Here is a 12103-nt window from a genome sequence, read left to right on the forward strand (position 1 = left end):
GATTATATTTTTCGATACCTTGAGTGGTCAGTCGGAGATAGCGGGACAGGGGAATTAGGATTAGGATTAGGATTTTTTCCATGTGAATATTTTCCTTTTAACCTAGCTAACATTATGGGTAGTTCGGAAGGTTGATGAGGTTGTAAGGTTGTATGGTTATGAGGTAATGATATGTATGTACCTAGTAAGTAAGTAAGTAAGTATGGATGCTAGGAAGTAAGAATGTAAATACCTACGGAGATAACATCCGGAAAATGAAACGATATGATATGATATGATATTCGACTACTGTACCTAGGTATTGATGTGATGTGCGAGTGATCAATCAGTCAGTCAGTCAGTGATAATCATTCATGATCAGTGATAATCATGAGAACCTAGAAAGCACACATACAAACAGAGAGACAGACCGGCCGGGAAAGAAAGAAAGGAAAACGCTCATCTGACGTCTCTGATCCCCTCTCCAAATAGATGATAATAATAATAATAATAATAATAATAATAATAATAAATAAATAAATAAATAGTAAAGTTTTATCTATTCACTATTATCAAAAATTTCCCATGATGACGATATCCAGTACCTAGTGTAGCTATGTATGAGCTATTGGATGGATTGATTGATTGATTGAAAATCCATGTCCGCATGGTACTGTACTGTACTGTACGGTTACTGTATATGTATGGATGGTTATGGACGGATGATTATATATATCAAACCACTATCAATCAAATAGTTCATCATTGTCACTCATCGTCATCATGTCTTGCGTGCTCGGTCGCTCGGTCGCTCGCTCATGATGAAATGATCATCTAGGTGGTAGGTTAATCCCGTGCAGTTCAGACAGTTCCTGCATATCCATCCATCCAAAGAAGAAAGATGATGACGAGGAGATTGCATCTGTAATTTTGATCAACATGACCTAGGTATTCTAGAAGCATTTTACTGGAATGATTTTCATTTAGTGAGGTATGTACCTAGGTATGGAAGGAAGGTAAAATCATACGGAGTATTGGATGGCTGATCATGAATATCTTCCCGTTGTGTGTACTGTATGTACTGTATGTGTATCGGTGGTTGGGGGCGGGGTTAGCTGGCTGGCTTGGGGTGATTTATCCTGCCTGCCTGCGTGTTGAACAGCAGATTATGACAAACTACATCGATATCCATCCATCCATACATACATGATATCGAGCAGACAAAGGCAAGTCGGCAAGCAGGGGCAGATAGATAGACGGACGGCAGATAGAGACAGGCAGGCTCAAAATTGTGCATCTGTTGATATGTACCTGGTACATACATACATACATACTCTGTATAATACCTATAGCAAGGGAATAAAGAAAATTCTCCAAAAGTTAATATTGATTCAAGAAAGAAAGAAAGAGGGAAAAAAGCCCTGGTAGTCGGTGAGTGAATAACAACCCCTTGACCTGACTGAGTGACCCCTCCCATACACCCATAGTTTCTATACATCCATCCATACAAAAACCCTACCCTACTTAATTAAGCATTTACTCCTAGAACATCCATCAACCGTACCTACATCATCGACTCCATCACATCCATCCATCCATCCGTCTTGTCTCATAAGGATGAAATCGAACGATCTACAATAATGATGATGATGTATGATGAGTGGTTGGTGCTGCCCACCCACCCATTGACTCGAATCTCTAATTCAATAATTCCTCGACGATCTTTTATTCGCGCCCCCTTCTTCGATTTTGGGTAATGCTCGGATGGATTTACATTTACATTTACATTTACATGTATGTATGTATTATGTGTAGGTATGGATAGATAGATGGATGAATAGATTTTCAACGGGATGTTTTGGAAAGTATGTTAGATTAATTATGATGCAAGGGATGGATTATCTTTGATATTCTTTCTGTAGGCTGTACTGTAGGGAGAGGAGGGTACTCTAATAAGAGGAGTCTAGCTAGCTAGCTAGCTAGCTAGAAGTTACTAAACCTTACCCGTTGTGTGGAGTATGAAATTATATTGAAATGCTGTAGGAGGAAATTTGATGTTTCTGTTTATTTTTTTTTGGTGTGAGATCTGATTTTTGATATTACATATTACGACATGATTTTATGGTAAGTAGGCTCAACAGCGGGAATTTAACAAACAGACAAACAGACAAACAAACGGATAAAGACGGGTGCGTGGGTGGGTATAGAAATTCGATAAATTGAGGAAAGAAAAGTAGATGATTATATTATGTCTCACCTTATTGTTGTGTAACATAACCAGCTGATGCGTACATGGAGAGCTATGACTGAGTGACTATTCTGAGTTGAACATCCAATTGATGTAAGACTATCTACCTACCTACATCCCTAGTAAATATCTCAATTATATGGAGAAACTACGCAGTGTATAGTTACGGGTATATAGTAGGTAGTATATCAACCATACTAGGGCTTACGAAGGATTCTATGGCGTTTATTGAATGAGGGGAAGAAGGCTTAGCATTATCATTATCATTCTTGGTCTTGGTCTTTCAAAAAGAGTATAGAGTGTGATAGGCTACAGAATGACTGATAGGATCATGACAGAAATCCGGTGGTGTGGGTAAAGGTAGTTGGTTTTGATTTAAATGGCTAGATTGATGTCTTCTCTCTCCCCCTCTCTCTATGTATCAATGTGGCACGGGAACACGGCGAGACGGATGCGACGTAGATGGTGTATATCATTCATTTATGTTGTGTTGCGTTGGGGGTTATTTTTTGGTGTATGTGTAATGAGGGAGGTAAGCATAATATTCCGATAGGTGTTTTTGATTAGAAGGGTGTGGTGTTATGTGTTGTGATATATGTGGTTAGGTATTTTGGATATGTGGTGATGTTGTTATGTGGTGATGTTGTTATGTGGTGATATAGTGATATTCTGATTTAGGTGATCGCCGGGCAGCTGAGAATGAGGAGAGAAATGAGGGGAAAAGGATGAAATATAAATTGTATCACGTGCACACGGGTAATTAATTTACTCAGGAACGCCAGGAACACGAACACGGGAAGCGGGAAAGGGAGCAGTAAAGGGGACTTGGCAACAGTGGATTGAATGACTGAATGAATGAATGCACGCATGCATGAATTGCTTATCGATTAAAATAAATTATCATCTCCTCACATAAATATCTTTCTAGATGAATCAATCCAACCACAACAGCAATAACGGTAACAAACGATGACTTTAACGCCAATACCCATTTCATTCTAGACTCTTTACTCTTCCTCTTCACCGTTTACAATATACGCGCATATGCATATGTACCGTTTGATTCATATCAAAATTACTTGCATCTCTTCACCGCAAGTAAACCTAGTAAGTATCTAGAAGGAGTAGTAGTAGTAAATACGGAAATAAGAAATAAATAAATAAAAATAAAAACAAACCTCAACACACAGATACATAATTTAATCACTTTGGACCACTTGCAGATTTCGATACAATAATAATTACAATAATAATTACAATAATAATTTAATAGTCAAGATTATCCAATAGTCGATAATAAATAGTCAGTGAGTGGTCAGTCGACCCATATATTATTGTTCTATTTTAGTTCTAGCGCACTTCAATTCTAAAATGTAAATTCTTACCCCACACATCGAATCATGCTCAAACCATCAAATCATCAAATCATACCATTTTGTACCACACCATGCCCATACCACAATATCGCAATACCACAATACCACAATACCACCATACTACCATACCATACCACCATACAATACCACACCACACCACACCACACTCACCACATCCATCTACCGCGATACTCTCGCATAACTCGCATTAAATCATAATCATCAATCATGGTCCTTGAACTTCATATTTGGGGTCCATCATTCGGTCTCCCGTCTATTGATGCACAATGCTTAGCTACCATTGCATATATGCAACAAGTTATCCCACGTGGTCAATGGTTTCTCGTTGCTAGTAGCAATCCAACCCTCAGTCCCACAAGTACGTGACACACAAGATGCATCCTTTTACTATCCTTGATGTTTGAATGAGGAAAAGTTCAATTATTGATAAATTCTACAGATGAATTACCTGCTTTGAGAGATAGGGAGAATGGGGATTGGGTGGGAGGGTATAGAAATATCATCAATTTTATTACAGAATATTCATCTGGGAAATGGGATATGGATGCCAGTTTACGAGGGCAAGAAAAGGCCGATTGTACAGCGTGAGTAATGAGGAAAACGGATGAAGAGTTTCTTATTCGCTGTGATGAAACTTATTGATTGCTCGGTTAGGTATTCTGCATTTATCCAAATGCATGGACAACCATTGCTAGATCTCTCACTTTATGTTTCCTCACAGAATTATACCGAAATCACACGTCCAATTTTCAACACCATACAATCTTTCCCCTTACCATATCTCACACCACCTCATCTTCGAACCGAAGCCAAGAAAAGAACTGAATATCTAGGTCTATCTTCTCTGGATATCGATACCGAAGATGGTGATAAATCAAGAGATTCAAGTATTATCCCCGAATCTCTTAGGAGGGGTAAACAAACCGTCTCAAGTTTACTTGCTGCATCACCTGAAACCAATGCTCAAATCAGACTTGATGCATTAGCGACTGATTTCTTCGAATCAATCCAAGAATTAAAAGGAAAGAAAAGATATCTCGTTTCAGACTCCCAAATCTCAAGTCTAGATTGTTTGGCCTTGGGTTTCATATCACTTATGTTATATCCGGAGTTACCACAACCATGGCTTTCAAGAACCATGAGAAGAAAGTTTCCGCTTCTGGTCAAGTGGGTGCAAGAGCTGAAAGATGAGATGTGGCATGCTGTGGTTACGCTGGATGATGCAATGCTTACCCAAAGTTCTGCAAATGCTGTACAACAGAACAAAATTTTACCGTGGCAAGCGCCCGAATCTTGTGGTATCCTAAATGTCGGAGGTATTTTTTGGACTAGTCTTGCAGATTCGTTACCGGTTGTAGGACAGCGGAGAAAAGATAATCGTATGCATCGATATAGTGGTGAAGCGGGAAAGGACTCGAGTAGTAGTAGTGGTAGTAATATCTGGACATATATTACCACGGCAGGAAGTTTAGTCGCTGCTTTTGGACTAGTGGCAGGTTATGCACTACATGAGGGTTTAATACAGATACCTGAACATTGGCCTGGCAAGAAGGAAAATGAAAATGAGAATGGGAGTAAGAGTGGAAATACACAAAGTTTGAATGATCTGGGAGAAGCGGGTCAAACACTTTTTGCTTTTGCGGATCACATGGATGAGAGTTTTCAGAGAGAGAGACAAAGAGAGTTGGAGGGGAGTAATAAGTCGATTGTTGAGGTTGATGTTGATGTTGGGAAAGATGGGATTGTGAGGTAGTGTAGTGCTTGTTATTGTTATTGGTAAATAAGACTTACTTTATATGATTGAGATTTAGAGTTTAGCCTACACCTCGATCAAAGGCAACACCATAATTACCCAGTAATTCGATATCATATTCGAGCGAATCAGGCAGAGTTTACCTACAAATATTGCGAGGGGCTATATCGGGGTGTTGTTGAAAGGTTATATTGATTATAATTTTATAATATTTATCCTCAAACCTATCTCTATAGCAGTTTCTTTTTTGAAATATAATTATTCACTATTATTATTATTATTTTGGGTGACTAGTTATTTGTATTAAAAAAAATACCGCTCCAAATTATATGAATCACATAAAAGAGAAGAAGAGCTTGTCATACTGTATTCCACGAGCTCCAGGATGGACAAAAGTGTAATCGATATCACTTCCTCGCAGCCACCCATTCTTCAACCCATTTATGCATTCATTCCACTTTAACAGCATCTAGCTTTCGCATGGCAGGGCTTGCTTCGAGAGCCTTCTCCATCACCATAGGCTGCACTGACACTTTCTCAGTATCCGCGTGTATCGCCCACAAACCTTCAAAAAAATCAGGTAATTTAACAGCCTGGTTCGCCGCCACATCCTCATCCTCATAATCTGCCTCGCTGCTCGCTCGCAAACTAGCCAGCCATGTCGCCGGTGACACTACTTGAAGCGGCTGTATTGCCACAATAGCAGACAACAACGTGCTCCAAGACACCAGCTGCGGATTCCGCACATTGAACACCGTCGCCGCGTTATGGGCTGTCTGTGTCGTTGCAGCCGTAGCCAGCTCAACTAGTATATCGCTCAACAAGTCCACCGGCACAAAATCGACATTGTTAAACCCCGGACCAAGGCTATCGGGAATTTGTCCCAAGTGCAAGGAACTGAGCACTAAACTTGGTAGCCACTCCCGCGGATTCCATATTCCAGGGCTGTGCACCGGACCGGCAACGTGACCCACGCGCATCACAGTCGTAGGTACTTTGTTTCCGAGATGCCGACCACCAGCGTCGACAAGCAGCTCTGCAAGGAATTTGGCGCGGCCGTAGCCAAAAGGTGCAGGTGTATCGAGGCTTTCGAGGATTTGCTCGGGAGCTGCTCCGTATCTATGTCCCTCCACAGCGGCTATGGATGATATGAAAATGAACCGTACTGTGGGAGAATTAGCAGAAGCAGCTAGAGTGAACAAGTTCACCAACGTGGCAAGCTGTGGACGAAACGCAGATAATACCAGGTTAAAATTGACGGGCCATGCTGCGTGGAAAATGAGGTTGACCTCTGAACGAAGCGAGTCGTATAAAGTACTATCTAGACCTAGGAATGGTGACTCGACATTGACTGATAAAAGTAATACGTTTGTCAAGTTGGCTTGTAGGGAATCCAGCTGCAACAAAATTCTTGTATTGTGTGTCTCTCCCGCCGTCTTCGCCACGATTCAAGCAAAATATGCGTGCAATTCTATCGCGGCTAAGTAGTGTTTGCAATAAATGAGTACCTATGATGCCTGTAGACCCGGTCAAGAGGACATTGATTTGCTCAGATGCCTGCTTGGGATGCTCAGATGTCTCTTTAGATACTGGTATATGATGTATGAGCTTGCGATATGTAGCAAGTAAACCTTCCATAGACCCACGTTCACTTTGAACAGTTTCGTTAGGTGTAAGAATGGCGGCTACCAGTTGGGATACGGTGGGGTTTTGATAGACAGTCGAAAGGGCAAAATCAGGATGGTAAAAGATACGTCGTAAGGCACGCGTAAGCTGGAGACCTTGGAGTGAATCCATACCACGGTCGAAGAGATTGTCATCATTGTCGAGACTTGGCCAATCTGTTACAGCAAGGGTTTGTTGCCGGACAAGATGCGTAGTTCCGTCAAGACCTGTTGGAGCGACATGTTGCCTTGTATCGCTAGCCAAATCATCGTTGTTAATCGACAACACATCTGCGTCCTTGTAAAGCTTCTCGATCTCTTTGGTGTACTGGCTGATATTAGCACCATGCATAAAAGTTCCCTTGGGAGCACGAATTGGGCGGCGGCCCATGGGAATGACGAGAACGAAAGATTTCTCAACACGTGCATGAGCTGGAGCAGTACGGTTACTCTCTTCAATACTCGGCCATATTCGCTCTATAAGAGCAGCCCGGTTTGCTGTTGTAAGAGGTAAATCCGAAACTGGCTCAATCAGGAGAGCGGCCTGGAACTTTTGTGCTCCGACGACAAGTGCGCCGCTTACTTCAGGGTTGCTAGCCATAATATGCTGTTCCATCGAAATGGGGTTTGTCTTTTCGCCATTCAGGAAAACAATAATATCATCTGACCGAGCACGCCAACACCACAGATCTGGGATACTAGGATGCGGTTCAAACAAATCCTTAGTGCGATATTCTTCAAGCTGCTGCATTCCTGGGACGGTGAAGCATGGCTGCATATCGGCGAGGGCCTTCTTACGTTGGATCCCCAACTCATAGATGCCGCTGGTCGTCTTGTCAAAAATAGCGCCAATGCATGGATGAAATTTTACGTATCGCCACAAAGTCCGGCCTAATGCCGATGGAAGTAATTGAGGGACAATTCCGGTCTCGGTAGCTCCCCACAGACAACGAAGATATATTCTGGAGGCAACACGATCACCTAGGTCTTGAGGGAGGTCGCCGCCAATGTAAATGATCGTTTTGAGATTAATAGCGCAGTAGTCAAGCAGTTCCTCATTCTAAAACGTTTTCCATCAGCCAAGACTCAGGAAGAAAGGTTATTACATACATGCGCCAATTCAGCCACCACAGAAGGTACGAGTATTGCTACATCAGCCGGTGATTGCTTCAGGGCATCTACGACACCCTGGACAGTGGGTATAGGTGATGCTACCGTGGCAATGACAACATTTCCATATGGAATAGCACCAACCAAGAGTTGTACGAGGAGAGCGCCCTTACAAAAGTTATTAGCTTCAGTCTTATAATCAACTTAGAATGACATACATGGAATGGTGGTAGCGTTACAATGACACGCTTACCACTGATCAAGCTGTTTACAGAAGGAATTTCACCGGGTGTCTGGCAGCTATTAGCATTTAAGACCTGTGTGCATGTTTCATGTGTCCAAATAGTAGGCTTGGGTAATCCTGTGCTCCCGGATGTATGCCTAGAAATTTCGTTAGCTGTGAAGAAGAACTAGAACGCATAGCAAGCCTTACATTACGACCATATGGGTCCGTCGCAGCTCTTGAAAGGTCTTGTTCAATGTGTAAGCCGGATACTGCTTGATAAGAAGCTCTTCAACCGACGGCACCGTAAAATGATGTAGTGGTTTGACGGCATCAAGAATAGCATTAGCAGGCGGTGGAACGGGGTTTGATGTAATCAAAGTGCGGCATTTTAGTCGATCAAATAAAGCACGGTGAGCGGCTGGGCTGTTTCGAGGTGAAGTTACAAATATCTAAGAAGCATACGCATGTCAGTACATTTAACCAAGATAGAGACAATAGCAAGCATACGAACCGTATAACCAGCTTTATTGGCAGCAAGGACTAACGCCGATTAGCGTACATCATTCGCACCAACATATGCCAAAACCTCGGCGTGAGCGCCATAGCTACCAGGACCATTGAGCTGTTCCACAAGTAACCAAGCCAGACAATTAATGATGTTAGCCAGCTGTGCGTAGGTAATGGTGATTACACTGGAGCTGGTCACCCATTCGCCATACTTGACATCTGGCCTATCCCGAGCCAATCGGTCGACGACATGAGGCAACAAAGCATCTTGCCATTGCGCAACGCTCTCATGGTTAGCTGCCATCACGTAAAAGTGGCTTCGAAACTGAGCCTTGGAAGGTTGGGAAAAGATTTCGAGAGATATTGAAAACGAGTAGGAATTTTACTACAACGCCTTGATTTGTCGTACTTTTCAAGAAGTGAAAGTGGTGGACTGCGTTGGTTTTATGTTGCCTGTCACTATGGGCTTGGTTTGATTGGAAGGCAGTGCGGACATGTATTGCCTGTAAGACTCGCTGGTTTAAGAGTCATATGCATGTTACTGCTTCAACGAACCTATTACTGCATCACCCCCACTTGACCAATATGCAAGGTTGGTGCTTAGCTGCGGCGTAGGTTCCTAAAACTCGTGATTATTTTACCTTGTGCATGTGTCTGCAAAAGCGGCCTCCATTCTACTAAGAGTGATTGATACTCGAAGTGCATAGGGTAAGAGGACAAAAATCAAGGAGAATAAATATGCCTAAAGCAAATCACTTTTCCGCAATGTCTGCAATCAGATATCGTTTTTTACCACAAGATGCCACGCTTAACGAGGATAATCACTTACGCTACCTCTTGAAAATACATCTCTAAGTACGCCGATGATTACTCGCCACGAGCTAGTATGCCGATACTTTCCAAGTGACGCCGGATGGCCTCGTCCAAGAGTTTGGCAGAACTTGAACCATACCATTGAAGGCAAACTTATCCGCGGCGTTCCTCTAGGCGAAACTTGTTACGGTTCCCAATTGAACATCTTGGAGTGCTCGAAAATCCGAAACGATTGGACATCACTATCACCATAGGAGGTGGAAGAATGCCCGAAGTGTATTTGATAAGTACACTGATACTCATCAAGCGAAGCAGATTCGGTCAATATCATGTCTCGCTATTGGATGAACAACTCCTGCAGCCTATTCTTCGGGCCTCAGGGCTCTTGTACTTTAGGAAACCTTGCATCATATGCCCTTAATTTCCGTGGATGCTACCCAAGTCAACGAACGTGATGGTTCTATATTGAATCTCGGTCAAAAATCATTAGTCGCTATCGAGTTGCGAAACTGGATTACTCGCGAATTTGAAGCACCTCTACAATCTTCTGAGATTATGACAGATCAGTGTATACATAGCCTTGCGCGAAAGGTAGCCCCATGCTCACGTATAGCTTTATCTGGTTCCAGTGCGGAAGGCACCAGTGATAGCGAAGAAACAGATGACAGCATTAGAAAATTATCAGTGACAGGCATCCTAACGCCACCTAAATCAGTAAACTCGAGTGTCAAGCACGTCCTCCCCAGACTACCGCCACTTCCATTGCCTGCACTTGAAGACATCCTGAAAATGTTTGGGAATCCCGACGCGCCGTTGATACTGTTCACAAGCATCTTGAGACCACAGAAGCACTGCGAGCGTTACTCAATGCACAGGGACCTCACTGTATCAACGAATTCAAGAGGTTGGACCTGAGGTCATAGCTGATGCTTACGAACGTCAGATGTACTTGGAGCGTCGAGAACCACTTCCCGAAAATGGACCATTTACTTTCATCCACCCCATAAATGCACCACAAAGGTCGCAAGCATGGCGCGCTGCAGTTATAACTTCAGCTGCCGTCGAATTTGCGAGATGCTTATCCAACGATTAGATTGCACCCGACACGCTTCATGGCGAGACTCTCACATCTGAAGGGCGCAACTGGCTATTTTACGCCACGCGTCTTCCCGGTATTAGTGTGGATAGCATGAAGCACTACTCTCCCAATCATACCGTTGCCGTTCTCTGGCGCCGTCACGTTTTCGAACTGAAGTCTCAAAGTGCTGATCAACCAATAAATGCTCAAGAAGTTTATGCTGCCTATCGCGAAATTCGTAAAACAACAGAGGAATTAAGAGAATTGAAGAGGGATTGTTGAAGGAAGCGGCTGGCTCGTGCACGCACGCTGCCTGATGCGGCGGCCGCGAGACTCCGGGGGTGAAGCACCACGACTAAGTGTTACGGCGGTACTCAGTTATGACTAAGCCCCGTATCACATGACTGATCAGGGGGTCACGCGGTCCCACTCGTCCCACTGATTTATATCGAGGGGAACGGTGGGATATACAGTACGACGATCTATATAATCAAGATGGATTCCCTTTGTATAGAGCTTCATGCTCAAGATCAATCATTTAGTATACTCTATTATTAGTTACGAATTGCATCATTGTCATTACTTAAGTCCCTGCTTGACGCTTAGTTATAAACCACCTCGAGAGCCTAGAGCACTTCCACGTGATCTAGACGGCAAACCTCGTAACATAGGATTAGTGTCATGGGATGAAAAGGAATCACGTGATAAGGAGCCCTAGGAGCCCTCAAAGCTCCTAGGGCTCCCTTTATCGATCATTATATATTCAGAGTAGTTTCATAGTTTAGGAGCTTCGTGCTCAACTTAGTTATCAATTAGTTTACCTACATCCTACTTGATCTAGTAACGAATTCACTTCCAAGTGAATACCAGTGATAAAGCCTTAACCTACAACTATGTTACAACGGCTATCTTCTATGCCGCGTCACATGACTAAACCAAGGTAACGTGATTAAAGTCACGTTATGGACCGCTGAGGAACGCTGGCTGTCCAGGAACGCTGGCTGTCCAGGACCGCTGCGCGGTCCTGACTAGCCATAGGCATGAAGGTCTATATAATCAAGATGGATTCCCTTTGTATAGAGCTTCGTGCTCAAGATCAATCATTTAGTATACTCTACTATTAGTTACGAATTGTATATCATTATTGTCATTACTTAAGTCCCTGCTTGACGCCTAGTTATAAACCACCTCGAGAGCCTGGAGCACTTCCACGTGATCTAGACGGCAAACCTCGTAACAAACTACCAACCAGACGAAACCTCAGGCAGCCGCTGCCTCCAGTACAGTATCGTTATATAAACCCTAGTGTAGTACAGGACAAATAGTTT

General features: G+C 42.9%; 3 protein-coding genes across 3 annotated transcripts; 2 read left to right on the forward strand and 1 right to left on the reverse strand.

Moving 5' to 3' along the window:
- Positions 1–3831: 3831 nt before the first annotated feature.
- On the forward strand, positions 3832–5377 carry SS1G_12985 (hypothetical protein; the record flags this gene model as incomplete). The annotated part of the gene is made up of 3 exons (XM_001585843.1): positions 3832–3982; positions 4064–4208; positions 4279–5377. The coding sequence occupies 3 exons, from the start codon at positions 3832–3834 to the stop codon at positions 5375–5377; spliced, it is 1395 nt and encodes a 464-aa protein (XP_001585893.1).
- Positions 5378–5826: 449 nt separating this feature from the next.
- Positions 5827–9188, reverse strand: SS1G_12986 (hypothetical protein; the record flags this gene model as incomplete). The annotated part of the gene is made up of 6 exons (XM_001585844.1): positions 5827–6542; positions 6886–6957; positions 7024–8101; positions 8152–8319; positions 8370–8444; positions 8937–9188. The coding sequence occupies 6 exons, from the start codon at positions 9186–9188 to the stop codon at positions 5827–5829; spliced, it is 2361 nt and encodes a 786-aa protein (XP_001585894.1).
- Positions 9189–10108: 920 nt separating this feature from the next.
- Positions 10109–11057, forward strand: SS1G_12987 (hypothetical protein; the record flags this gene model as incomplete). Its single annotated transcript, XM_001585845.1, has 3 exons — positions 10109–10265; positions 10573–10739; positions 10791–11057. The coding sequence occupies 3 exons, from the start codon at positions 10109–10111 to the stop codon at positions 11055–11057; spliced, it is 591 nt and encodes a 196-aa protein (XP_001585895.1).
- Positions 11058–12103: the final 1046 nt, after the last annotated feature.

Source organism: Sclerotinia sclerotiorum, genomic scaffold, assembly GCF_000146945.2.
Source record: "Sclerotinia sclerotiorum 1980 UF-70 scaffold_23 genomic scaffold, whole genome shotgun sequence".
NCBI lineage: Eukaryota > Fungi > Ascomycota > Leotiomycetes > Helotiales > Sclerotiniaceae > Sclerotinia > Sclerotinia sclerotiorum.